Genomic DNA, 13,600 nt, shown 5'->3' with positions numbered 1-13,600 from the left:
GGATACAGCTTGTAAGATTAGTAAAGGCCAGTAAATTAATCATTTGGGATAAAGCTCTAATAATGCATAGACAGTATTTTGAAGCATTAGATAGATCACTAAAGAATATTATATCTGACATTGATCCTAAAAATGCTTCAAAACCTTTTGGCGGTAAAACAATTGTGCTTGGTGGTGATTTCAGGCAAGTTTTACCAGTAATGAAAATTGGCTCATAATAGAACATTGTTAATGCTAGCATTAGCAAATCAAATTTGTGGAACAATTATATAGTATTCTGGTTGAGAGTCAACATGAGGCTTCTCAGAGAAACAATTGATGATGAAAAACGAACATAGCTAATTTTGCTAAATGGTTGCTTGATATAGGCAATGGGACGACCAAAGTTTCAAATGAAAAACATGAATACATGTCTGATGAGATAGAAATACCTAAAAAACTCTTAGTTTCTTATATAAATGATCCAATCCAGGCTATATGTTCTACCATTTATGACAGCTTCTTGACTAGTTATGCTAATGACCAATCCAAGCTATATGTTATACCATTTATGATAGCTTTTTGACTAGTTATGCTAATGACACATACCTTAAACAAAGAGTTGTTATTACACCATACAATGAGACTATTGACATAATTAACAAGTATGTTTTGTCTTGGTTGCTTGGAGAATTAAAAACTTTTCTCTGTTTTGATTTGATATCTTTAGAATGCAGCTACACAACAAATGACGATTTGCTATACCCACTTGAATTCCTTAATTCATTAACTTTTCTTGGTATTCCAAATCATGAACTTAGTTTGAAAAAAAGTTCAATTATCATGCTTTTACAAAATATCAATTAGAGTTTAGGCCTTTGTAATATAACTAGACTTATAGTCACACAGTTAGCTAGCAATGTCATTGAAAGTAGAATCATTAATGGCAGCAACATAGAGGAAAAAGTTTTCATTCTAAGAATAGTAATGATAGCTAAAGAGCAAAAATGGCCATTTGTTTTCAAAAGAAAACAATTCCCTATTAGATTGATATATGCTATGACTATCAATAAAAATCAAAGGCAAATATTAGATTTTGTTGGACTATACTTACCTAAACCTATTTTCAATAATAAACAGTTTTATGTTGCACTCTAAAAAATGACTTATAAAAAAACTTAAAATTTTGATTGAACATGAAGTGGAATGCAATAGAAATAAAACAAACAAAAGTTGTCTATAATGAAATTCTTGAAAATTTATTACAGGTATAAATGTTATTAGTTATCATACGAAAATGTTTTAAAAATTGATGTAGTTTATGATTCATGAAATTTTTTATATGTAAATAATATCTGAAAACAATTTTAAGTTCATGATTGAATAGCTATTTTAACACTCTAACTGATAGAAGCTCTTATAATTTTTTGTTTAACAGGTTTCTTAATAGAAGTGCATAATAGAAAACTATTTTTATATCAGTATACTAGCAACACATGTATGTAAAATGAAATCTTTGAAGATTTGTTACAGGTATAAATGTTATTAGTTTTATAATAACTATTGTTACAATCTAACTTATAAATGATACATGTACTGATGCATATAACTATAACGTAGGTTATCTGAAGAATGGCATACCTCTTAATCTCTAAATTTAACAACAAAACCCAAAAATATATGATTAAGGGCAAATACTCAAGATATGGAAGTCAATCAACCTAAAAGCAAACAACTTCCTTATTGGTCATGACTTCCTTACAATCGAGCAGGTAAATTATTAACTATTTGTTTTTTTTTATCATAACTATGACCATTTGTTAAATCACTTCCTAAAATCTAATAAAAAACCAAAACATATCTTTGAATGTTTGCAAACTGATCTATACTGTGTTCTTTATGTATTAGTAATTACATCTTGAATTAAATTTAGATTAGACTTAACAGAAACATAGCAATTTCTTAATCGTTAAAGATTTAATTTCAAGCAGCTAAGTTGCATCATCATTTCAAATATAGCTACCTAATGCACTATTGTAATGAAACTTTCCATTCTTAAACAGAACAATGCCATTCAAGGAATCATAAAACCAGCTAACATACCAACATATGAAAAAATTCTTAAGAAATATGAAGTTTTCCTAATTTCCAACTTTTACATCAGTCAAAGAAAAAAAATACTATAATGTGGTTCCCAATCTTTACACAATTAATTTTGTTAGAACCACAAAGGTAGTGAAGTCAACCAAGATACCTACTGTTTTCCTTGCATACCATTACAATTTTGCTAACGTTAACAAGTTGGAGGCCAAAAATAAAAAATATGAAGTACTATTAGGTAATTTTCTAAAAACACCAAAAATATATATCACTATTATGATAATCCAATTGATTCCATGTAAAACCATTTATTTTTCAAATACAGATGTAATTGGTATTGTCATCAGCATTGGGAAAGTTGGAAAAACCTTTGTTGAAGACAAATCAGAGGAAGTTGAAAAAAGGAACCTTGAAATTAAAATCTCAAAGTACGTCTCTTTAAAATGTTTTGTTAACTATAACATAGTTTGCTTAATATGATTGATTGTCACATTTATTTGATAGGAATGATATCATTTGGGTGACATTTTAGGGAGAGTTTGCAAACCAACTTTCTGATGAATAATTTGTAGGTAATCAAGAAAGCCATATCAAACTCTTTGCATCAATGATTGTAACAAAGTTCATGGGTAAGTATGTTTCATCACTATCTTTAACAAATTAATCTAAAACATTATCAAACTATTTTTTAGTCTAATCCTAATTAATATGTAATACAAGCTAGATATCCATTTCAACTTGCTTAGCTTCAAGAATCATAACTGATCCTAATATTCCCGAAGCAGTTGAATTAAAGAACAAGTTCATTACACATATCCATAAATTATATTTAGTTTACAAAAAAGTTATTGCATTGTTTAGACTATATTTGAAACAAAACCAACAGGTGCATCAGTTTAAGAAATAAATAGTAGCTTTTACAACTCAACATTCAATGACTTTCACAGAAAAATGAGAAAAGAAAGAACAGAAAAAAAATTGAAGAATTACTACAACTAGAATTGACTGCAGCAATGGTAAATTATTTTGTCTGATAGCCATGACAAATGGAAACCCTTTTACACTTCTTAAACCATTAAAAGAATTAAAGAACACAAAAAAGATTTTTTAGATTTCCTTCACAAGGCATGCCATTGAAAAATCAGAACCTCAATACTCCATTAGCATTATTTTCCAACCTAATGAAACTGGAACAAAAGAACCCATTCTGATGCTGTCACTTGCAAAGTCTTCACAAAATAAAGATAAAGATTTATTGCTTAAAGATGCATCCGATTCAACAACAGACATTGCCATTCCAATTGATTTGTTTAGTGAGGATTCACTAGCTAAGAAACCAAGAACAAGGTTAGTTATCATTAAACCATTTAATTTGAAAAAAAAAATTAATACAATAATGCTCTTTATTGTTTTGTTAAATAGGAAAGGCAGGGCACCTGCTTAAAATAAACATTTAATGAGAAGGTAAGAACAACATCTTACTGATATACTATCATTAAATAGGCAATATACATAACATGACTAATACATTCAAACAACTTAAGTTCAATTAATTATATGGATATGTTGCATTCATTTTCAGGAAGAAGATCTTCAGTGATAACCTTCAATTTGTTTGCTTTTCAAGTTTGCCAACCAGATTTGAAAGAGAAAAAGAAAGGGAGGGAAGGAAAGATGGCCTTTTAAGAAGGGAAAAACTTATACAAAATTCATGAAGTTGTTTTTTTTTTTTAATTAATTATCTTTATTATGTTATAGACTTGAATGATTATGTAAATTATATTAAAGATTGTTAAACTTTATTGTTTATGTTTTTAAAAAAAACTTTATCCTACAAAAATATATTCATACAAGTTTGTTAAAAATAAGTACTTGATCTTTTTACATAAAATTTTAACTATTACGAATGATATAATATAATAAAACTAAATACCATAATATCGCATTCATGGTTATTTTGTGTGTGTATATATATATAGACATATATTGTCCAATTTTTTTATTAATGACTTCGTTTCAAAATCCAAACCACCAAGCTTTTTCTGTAAATTAAATCTAGTGTGTATACTAATGCTCTGTGGATATTATAGATTATTATATAGACTCCTTGAGGAATTTTAGGAATTTACGATCCGAGAATGGGTTGCGCAATTGGGCTATAGAAGAAAATGTAATTCGGCCCTTGTTAGCATGGGCTCAGTAGTTTTTACACTACAAAACAGAAATAAATAAATCCATTAGGTTGGCAGTAGTTTATGTGTGGGTTTGACGAGGCTGGCCAGTTCTCCTGTCTGTCTTCCTGATTTGGTTTGTTCCAATTCCTGATGGTAAGTTTCCAAGGCGCAGAGTGCAGACTCCAGAAGAGGAGAAAGGCTGAGCCCCCTAATCTCCATAGTTGAAAGCTGAAAAACAGGCCTTGTCAGAATCCCTTTATTTTGGTACGCGCGTTTCTTCCTTCTTTACTTCTTAATAAACTAGAATATGTTTTCATTTTTTTTTGGAAATAAATTTCTAGCCTTTAGCTTGCGAACATCTTACATCTTGTCAATCTTGATTCGTATATTTCCGCATAATCCTCAACCCATAACTTATTTAATTTATTTTGCCTTTATCAAATTATTGATTTTGATGTTAATTACTTATTAAATACTAATAATATTAATATAAGAATAAAAAATGTTGAATTCTATCCTGTACATTATTGCTCAAGATTGATTGAGGAAACACGATTATGGGCAATGGCTGCTTAATCATTTACCATGCAGATTGTACAAGTCGGCCCTTCTTTCTTTTTTTTTGTAGTTGTTGTTGTATTTGTACTTCATTTCACTAGTACTATACATGCCTCCACATTTTCTGTCACACATCTTTCTTCAGTTTTCATTTTAATGTTTTGTATTAATAAATTCTTTATAATCTTCTTTGATGTGGAATTGCCATTTCCAAATGTCTTTGATTATTTGTTTTGCGTTTTTGCAAACATTTCATTGGGTTTTAAGAATCCATATCTGCTCTTCGCAAACAGCTGACTGCAATTTTCTTCTTTTTTCTTCTACCTTACACCTTGTTTCAAGATTCAAATTCCATCAATTAGGTCTTTTTCATCTACTTAAATCATGGAGGATGGAAATGGGAATGGTCCTTGCAAAAGTTTAGCCTTACAAAAAGATGTTTATCAAGGGATCGGTAATTATACTCCACTTTTGACTTGATAAATTATTTTTCTGTTGATTCTTGCTGCATATTTCTAACACGTGGGCAATCTTATTTTGCTTTGTAGAGCTTCACTTCTTCAGCTTATTTTTTGTTTATTGTCTGTAATTGTAATTAAGGGGTCATTTAGAATTGTTGCCATTTTTTTGTTTTATGTTTTATGTTTTCAGAAATTTTTGTTTTGTTTTATTTTCAATTTATTTAAATTGAATATGTTTGGTTATTATGTATTTGTTGCAGTAATTTGAAAACAACAGTACATAAGTCAAAGTGGTTGGAACTTTGAATTAGGAGAGTTGTAAGGGTTTAATTTTTTGTGCTTACAATTTTCATTCAATTTTGACATTTTCTACTTATTTTTTTAATGTAGCCACATGTCACTGTTCATCCGTTTGGTTGAAAACATCAAATTTTTGCTTCAAACAATTTCCAAATTTTGTTTTTGTTTTATTTTATTTTATTTTATTTTATTTTATTTTGAAAACAGAAACATGGCCACCAAACGCAATTTTTGTTATAGTTTAAAAAAATGAAAACAAAAACGTCCCAAATATACCCTAAACTATCCATTACTGTTTTTTATTATGTTTCATCATTGGTTTTGTGTTACCTGTTCCTTGTTTGTTCTGTTTGCAAACCTTCAGTTTTGCATGTTGGGTGACCTTTTTCGTTGTAAGAATTGATTGGTTACGGACGTTTCATGTCCCTTTTTTTTTTTGCTTTTTCTGGTTTGCTTCTTGGAACTGTAAGCTCAACTTATCTGTTTACCACATTGAATTTTCCATCTATGATGCAGATAATGACATTAAAAAGAATTCTACAGACCAGAGAGACGCTCTGGTGGAGGAACCTAAATGTGTTATTTGTGGGCGCTATGGTGAGTATATATGTGATGAGACAGATGATGATATATGCAGCTTGGAATGTAAACAAACTCTACTATTCAGGGTTGCTAACTCCTTGGTGCCAGTTGGCCCCTCATCTATTCAAAGATTACCTGCTGCTGATGAGTGCTTTTATGTTAGAGATTCTGTTGATAAATCAGGGTTTCCATCTTTAACTTGTGATCAAGCAGAATTGCTTAGAAAGAAACTTGAAATCTATGTAAAAGGAGATGTGATTCCTGCTCCAGTATTGGCATTTTCTTCCTGTAGTCTTCCTCAGAAACTCCTACAAAATATGGAAACTGCAGGATATGGCATGCCAACACCAGTTCAGATGCAAGTAATCCCAGCTGCCTTGAATGGCAAAAGCCTGCTTGTTTCAGCTGACACGGGCTCAGGGAAAACTGCTTCCTTTCTGATTCCTATTATTTCTGTTTGTGCAAATTTTGTCCTTAACAACTTCTCAAATCACAGAAAGCCATTAGCAGTGGTTTTAACACCAACTAGGGAACTATGTATCCAAGTTGAGGACCAAGCCAAGACACTTGGAAAAGGTTTGCCATTCAAAACTGCACTTGTGGTTGGTGGTGATCCCATGGCTAGACAACTCTATCGAATTCAGCAAGGAGTGGAACTAATTGTTGGAACACCAGGCAGGCTTATTGATCTTTTAACAAAGCATGATATTGATCTAAATGATGTACAGATATTTGGTTTGGATGAAGTAGACTGCATGCTGCAAAGGGGCTTCCGGGACCAGGTGATGCAGATTTTTAGGGCTTTATCAAAACCCCAGGTACTGATGTATTCTGCAACAATTTCACAAGATATAGAGAAAATAGCGAGTTCTATGGCAACAGATATTATTACTGTTTCTATTGGCAAGCCTAACAGGCCAAGTAAGGCTGTGAAGCAGCTAGCTATCTGGGTTGAGTCAAAGCAAAAAAAGCAAAAGCTTTTTGACATATTAAGGAGCAAACATTTTACGCCACCTGTTGTGATCTATGTGGGTTCCAGAGCTGGGGCAGATCTCCTATCCAATGCAATTACCGTCACCACAGGAATTAAAGCTTTGTCAATACATGGGGAGAAGTCCATGAAGGAAAGGAGGGAGATATTGAGATTGTTTTTAGTTGGAGAAGTTTCAGTAGTTGTGTCCACTGGAATTTTGGGTCGTGGAATTGAACTTTTAGGTGTGAGACAGGTCATAGTGTTCGATATGCCCAGTTCCATTAAGGAGTATGTCCATCAGATTGGTAGGGCATCTAGACTAGGGGAGGAGGGTATGGCAATTGTTTTCGTGAATGAGGAGGATAAGAATTTGCTTCCAGAGTTGGTTGATATTTTAAAATCTTCTGGAGCAGTTATTCCTCGGGAACTTTTTAATTCACGGTATACAGTTGTTTCTTTTCCATCAGGCAAGCGTTCTAAGAAAAGAAAGTATGGTTGCTGAAGTTCTGCGCCTTTATTTGTTGGCCTAATTTTCAGTTGAGAACCTTGGAAGTATTTAGTGGGGACCAACCATCATCACAGTTCGTCAAAGAAGCCAAAAATGCAAAAACTTTTGTTTTGAACTGATTGTGAGCATCATCTGTTAAATTCTGTACGAGTAGGTTTGATAGTTTGAAATAGTTGATAAAATATGCTCCTCAAGTGAGGACAGGTGTGTAACAGCACATTGTTACTTCAACCCGAATGAATGGTATTGCATCAAGTTGGATCTTGTTTGTGCAATGCTAAACTAAGTGGTATGTCTGTCGTCAGTTGAGTAACGTTCCGACAGAGGATCAGTGAGATTAAAAATTGAAAATCCAAACAATAGGCATTCGTATGTTGTACTACTGACTGGTGCAATGGCATAGTCATTGCTCCGTGTTTACTTATTGTTACCAATGGCGTGAAATAATTTACTTGCTGGATCCTATATTTGATCATAGGCTTAAGTATACATGTGTGGTGGACTGGAAGGAAGGCATGGGTTCCTTGTAGACATAATGTCCATAGAAGGAAAGTTGTAGGCTTTTGAGATCATCGGGATGTTCACCTGGTATTTCCTTTCTTTTTTCTTTCGTTATATATTTTTTAATTTTTAATTTTCTTTTTATTTTATCGGTTTTTACTTTTTAATTTTAGATTTTTTCTATTTCTATTTCTTTTTCATTTTTATTTTCATTTTTTATTTATTTTCATTTTCATTTTTTTAAGTCTTTGATTTTTTATTTTCTTATTTTTATTTTTATTTACCTTTTACTTTTTAAAGATAAATTATGTAAGAAAAAGTCAATAAAGATATGATGATAGAACAAGCCATATCTAATTTTTTTTTTAAAAGATAAATTATGTAAAAAAAAATCAATGAAAATGGTGGGTTCGAATTGCTCCAATCAAATAGGTACGTTTTTTTAAAATTTGGGACCTGATCAAAGGTTTTTTTTTTTTTTTTCTTAAATAGAGATTGGATCGAAGGTTGATTTACGATATTTCAACTTATCCCAAATATATATATAAATATATATGGTGCTTTGCCTCAACATGGGTATATATAAAATATATATTTTATTATTTAATTTTATTTATATATGTATTATATTAATAAAATTATTATTATTACTTTAATTTAATAAATATTTATATCCCTTATTTGACTTTCTTTCATTTCTTATTTTTTTCTTTTTTAAAAAAAATTTTATCTTTTTTTATTAGATAAATTTTGTTAGCAAAAAAAATTAATATATGAATGATAAAACAACTTATAACTTATGGATTTTAATTTATCTTGATCTAACAAATGCATTTTTTAAAAAATTTTTATTATATCAAGTCTTTTTTTTAAATCAATTTAAAGTGGGATACGAGTTTAGGGTATTCTATCCTGTCTTGGATATCTATAAAAATATTTTATTTATTTATTTAATTTTACATTTATATACATATTGTATTAATAGAATAATTATTGAATACCTTAATGTAATAAAATACATTATATTTATATATGTATTATGTTAATAAAATTATTTTTTAAACTCTTAATCCAATATATAAATCTTACATATTTGCTTTACCATATTTGACATAAAAATATTTTGATAATTTTTAATTATTTATTAATTTTATAAATGTTAAATAATTTAAATTTTTTATTACATACAATTTTTATCCCAATACCCTTTAATAGTTACTTTCTTTTTCACTATATTTTATCTTATTGTCATCATTATTTTTGCATTTAAATAAAAATCTCATTATTGATTTTAATATCATCTTACAACAACTAATCTTTCATTTTTTTGCTATTATTAATCTCACTTTGCATTCAAATGGATTTTAAATTTTGGATGTCACAGAAACTCGCTAATGTTAGTTAAAATTTTATTTTAAAAATTATTTTTTTCATTTAATGCAGTATTCTATCAAGTTCATTATTAATTACAAAATTTTTCTATAAATATAATCTTAACAAATTTCTATTGGCACTCTTCAACAAAATCTTAACGCCTGCCTATAAGTAAACAGAATTCCTAAGAGAAATGTTATAGAATTTTCCATTATATATATATATATATATTTGTAAAAAAAAAATTTGTAAATGATGCATTATTTTCTTATAAATTTGATGAAAATAATGCATTAAATAAAAAAAATTTTAATTAACTTTAACATGTGTCTATAACTAACCAACGATGAGATTCTGATGTTTGTTTTGTTATATTTTTCAAATTCACAATCTTAAGTATCGATCGTTTTAATTAGTGACATTTCATTGCTTACAACAACAGTTATATTTTTTAAATATTTCATATAGGTATATTTACCATTAAATTTTAAATTTTTTAAACCGAATTTACTCCTCTGTATAGAGGATCAATGGATATAAATGTAGCCTGTCACTCTTTGAAACCCACATTCAGAATAGAGAAACAAATAAAAGCAATGAAATGGCATAGCGTGGAAACGGGCTTTCAATGTGAAAGTAAGCATTTTATTGCAAAAACATCCTAGAGAGAATAAATATATACATGTGCATATACATATATATATATATATATATATAGTCTTAACAACAGGAGAAATTCTGAAAGCCAAAAAGGAATTAGGTGAGCAAAAATCAACCATCCATATAGCAGGAAAGTATTTCCAATCACTTCCAGTTGTTGGCAACAATGTCAGCCAAATCCACAACCCTTTGAGAGTAACCCCACTCATTGTCGTACCAAGCAATCACCTTAACCATGTCATCTCCCATGACCATGGTGAGTGATGCATCAACGGTGGAGGACACATCAGAGCACCTGAAGTCGACTGAAACAAGGGGTTCGTCACATACAGAAAGGATACCCTTAAGCTCTTTCTCGGCACTTTCTCTGAAAGCAGCGTTCACCTCTTCAGCAAAGGTCTTCTTTGAGACCTGAACGACTAGGTCAACGACCGACACATTTGGTGTTGGTACACGCAAAGCAATGCCGTTAAGTTTGCCTTTGAGAGTAGGAAGTACAAGGGCCACAGCCTTTGCCGCACCAGTTGAAGTCGGGACAATGTTGAGAGCTGCAGCCCGAGCACGCCTGAGGTCACGGTGGCTAGCATCAAGCAGCCTCTGGTCACCAGTGTACGAGTGAGTTGTAGTCATGGTGCCCTTAATGATACCTATCATATATTATGTCAGTACCGCATTATTGCATGTCAACATACAGTAAATTTCTGCCTCTTAACAATTAAACTGTTTGAAGTTTTCGAAGACTTGGAATTTTTAGATTGGACACCAGTTTTATAACTAGTAAAAAACGTCATCATTCTTGTAGTAGGCATACCACTATTGTCTACAGTCATACGTACCATTTAAGTCGAACCATTTTAAGAAGTGCGAATTAAAAGACAGAGGCAGGCAAATTAAGAAATTTGTAGGCATGGGAACAATATGGTCAAAGGAATTACCAAACTTCTGGTCCAGAACCTTGACGAAGGGAGCAAGGCAATTGGTGGTGCAAGAAGCATTGCTGATAATGGGCTCATCTGGGTTGTAGGTGTCAGCATTAACTCCAACAACATAGGTTGGGATGTCACCCTTTCCAGGGGCAGTAATGAGCACTTTCTTGGCTCCTGCTTGTATGTGCTTACCTGCACCATCTCTATCGACGAAAACACCAGTTCCTTCAATCACCAGGTCTATTCCTAAGTCCCTACATACACATTATCAGTTTTGATGAAAGTAACAATTGTTAGCAATAGTTACTTCATATGCAAATTGATGCATTAAAAGTGGAACTAGAAATTTGAGAAACAGAAATTCTTACTTCCAAGGGAGGTTGACAGGATTGCGGTTAGTAACGACCTTGATAACCTTTCCATCGACAGAGATGCCATCATCGCTTACGGGCTTAACATCGGCTTCAAAAATGCCAAGGGTAGAGTCATATTTGAGAAGGTGAGAAGCCTGCTTCACACCACCAGTGTCATTGATGGCAATGACATCAAGTGGGGAGTCCTTACGGCCATGCCAGCACCTTAAGAAGTTCCTGCCAATCCTACCAAACCCATTTATCGCGACCTTTAGCTTTGCCTTTACCACCCCTTTCCTGTATCCACCATTATTGCTTCCCAACTACAAAAATGAGTTTGGATCCAAATGCATATAAGTAAAAAACAGGGTAACTCATTTGTAATTTGAAATTTTAACCAGAAGTCCAAGGATATAATAGATTCAGTACATTATACATCATGAACCAAAGTTGCAAGGCACATACATTAAACAGGTATGAATTAATTGCTCTTCCACAAATTATTTGGTGTTAAATAAAGAGATAATTTGAAGATACTTTCACTTGCCCTCTTCTAATAAGGGGCTTAAAGTTAATTGCAGGCTATAAACGAATTGCAAGTCTGCTGAAAAACTTATGGTCCAAGAAGGACAGTCGTGAGCTTGATATTGTATTATTAGGGTGATTTCAGGTTCTTAAACCACCATAACTACCGTACGATTACCATATAACGATAAATATAGTCGAGAAAGTACTCCCTCAGAGTTTAGTCCATTGACTCCGTCCCCATCATCTCTATAAATAATGTAAACGGAATCCTATATGTGTGTGTGTGGTATCATCACTCTGCTATAAAGAAATTTTCTCTCTTCAGAATTCGGATAATATTATGATAGTGGAGACTAGGATGGAAAGGTACTGATAAATTTGGTAGAGCATCAAACTCACAGCAGATGTCTGAAAGGCAATGACTGAAAGGAAATCAGCGGAAGTTTTCCTGGCGAAGGGAAGGACAGCTGAGGAGTTGCGTAGGCCTGAGAATTCTGCAAAACCCTTTACATTTGCCTGAAAGAAAAAAAGAAACATTGGTTTGAGTATCACTTCAGCGCAAAACACATTAATAAAAGGGATTTAGTAACACGTGCGTAGTACTAATAAGACGAGCTGCAATGAACCTGAAGGGTTGGTTTGGCTACAGAAACAGTAGCCGAAGCCATAATGGTTGTCGAGGAAGCTGTTTAAGCGGTGGTACGTAGCAAAGACAGACAGACAGAAACCTGGCAGAGGTTTTAGTTTGATTAAGTAGAAGAGCAGAAGTGATCAGTAAGAAATTGGTGGATGACTGAAACTAGAGGATGAGATTATGGATAGTCTCTTCTTCAATGAATGGTTGTGGTTTGAGCTTTTGCGTTTGTGTCTCTCCATCTCTAGCTTTCCATTTCCCATCATATGACTCCCTAATTTCTTCCATCCGTTTTTAAAATGTTTGGGCTTTGTGGGCCTGTATCCCATATTGCACCCTGTGGCTTTAAATATTTTTTGAAAATTTTAAACGCTTGCGAAAGGACAGGCTTCTTATAAACTATTGGTCCTGAAGCAATCACACGCACACAACACAGAGTGGTGGGAAAAGGAAAAATAAAATAGCAGAGCCTTTCGGGGGGATTGAATGGCCCCTTTTGATTTGGCTCCGCGTGATGATGAGATATTGGCAGTGGTTACTGGCCAGGCTATCCTTCGTCCAGAACCATAACTTCATTCTTTGGCCACGGCCTACGATGCGCTCGCTACTTTCGATTTATAATCAGTTCTGGTAATTTATCCGGCGTTTTAGCAACAAGTTTCCCATGCGATAGTTTTTCTACTTCTCTTGGCCGAAAGATTATTTTTTTCTGCTTTACTCAATTCGTACGTTAGGTTAATAATTTTTAAAATTATGTTATAGAGTGAGCATTCAAAATTCAAGTTGACATTAATTAAAATTATATATATATGTTAGCCAAAGTTGACTTGGTTTTCTCGCTCTTTAAAATGTTTATATATAGCATTGTTTTTTCATAAATTATTAAGTTTTACAAAAAATGAGGCGATTGAATAAGGAGGCAATGCCCTTATGCAGGCACCTATACTATATCTATAAATTTCCAGCCAATTCACCGGCTGTCTTTAAGT

At 32.2% G+C, this 13,600-nt stretch overlaps 2 protein-coding genes across 3 annotated transcripts; one reads left to right on the top strand and one right to left on the bottom strand.

The window, feature by feature from the left end:
* The first annotated feature begins 4,318 nt into the window (after nucleotides 1-4,318).
* Nucleotides 4,319-7,910, top strand: LOC111299469 (DEAD-box ATP-dependent RNA helicase 41-like). Of its 2 annotated transcripts, none has more exons than XM_022894674.2 (3): nucleotides 4,319-4,517; nucleotides 5,154-5,265; nucleotides 6,089-7,910. In XM_022894674.2, the coding sequence occupies exons 2-3, from the start codon at nucleotides 5,196-5,198 to the stop codon at nucleotides 7,627-7,629; spliced, it is 1,611 nt and encodes a 536-aa protein (XP_022750409.2). In that variant the 5' UTR covers nucleotides 4,319-4,517; nucleotides 5,154-5,195; the 3' UTR covers nucleotides 7,630-7,910. The 2 variants fall into 2 exon arrangements, with proteins under 2 accessions (XP_022750409.2, XP_022750410.2); XM_022894675.2 differs by having other exon boundaries at nucleotides 4,337-4,517; nucleotides 5,174-5,265.
* Nucleotides 7,911-10,133: 2,223 nt separating this feature from the next.
* On the bottom strand, nucleotides 10,134-12,870 carry LOC111300461 (glyceraldehyde-3-phosphate dehydrogenase A, chloroplastic). Its single transcript, XM_022896087.2, has 5 exons — nucleotides 12,604-12,870; nucleotides 12,377-12,493; nucleotides 11,465-11,772; nucleotides 11,106-11,350; nucleotides 10,134-10,817 (listed from the first exon to the last, which is right to left on the bottom strand). Exons 1-5 carry the CDS (start codon nucleotides 12,643-12,645, stop codon nucleotides 10,315-10,317), a joined length of 1,215 nt encoding a protein of 404 aa, XP_022751822.2. The 5' UTR covers nucleotides 12,646-12,870; the 3' UTR covers nucleotides 10,134-10,314.
* Nucleotides 12,871-13,600: the final 730 nt, after the last annotated feature.

Source organism: Durio zibethinus, chromosome 18 (assembly GCF_047325235.1).
Source record: "Durio zibethinus cultivar Kanyao isolate XHJ-2024 chromosome 18, ASM4732523v1, whole genome shotgun sequence".
Taxonomy (NCBI): Eukaryota; Viridiplantae; Streptophyta; class Magnoliopsida; order Malvales; family Malvaceae; genus Durio; species Durio zibethinus.
This window is presented reverse-complemented; position numbering and strand designations above follow the sequence as displayed.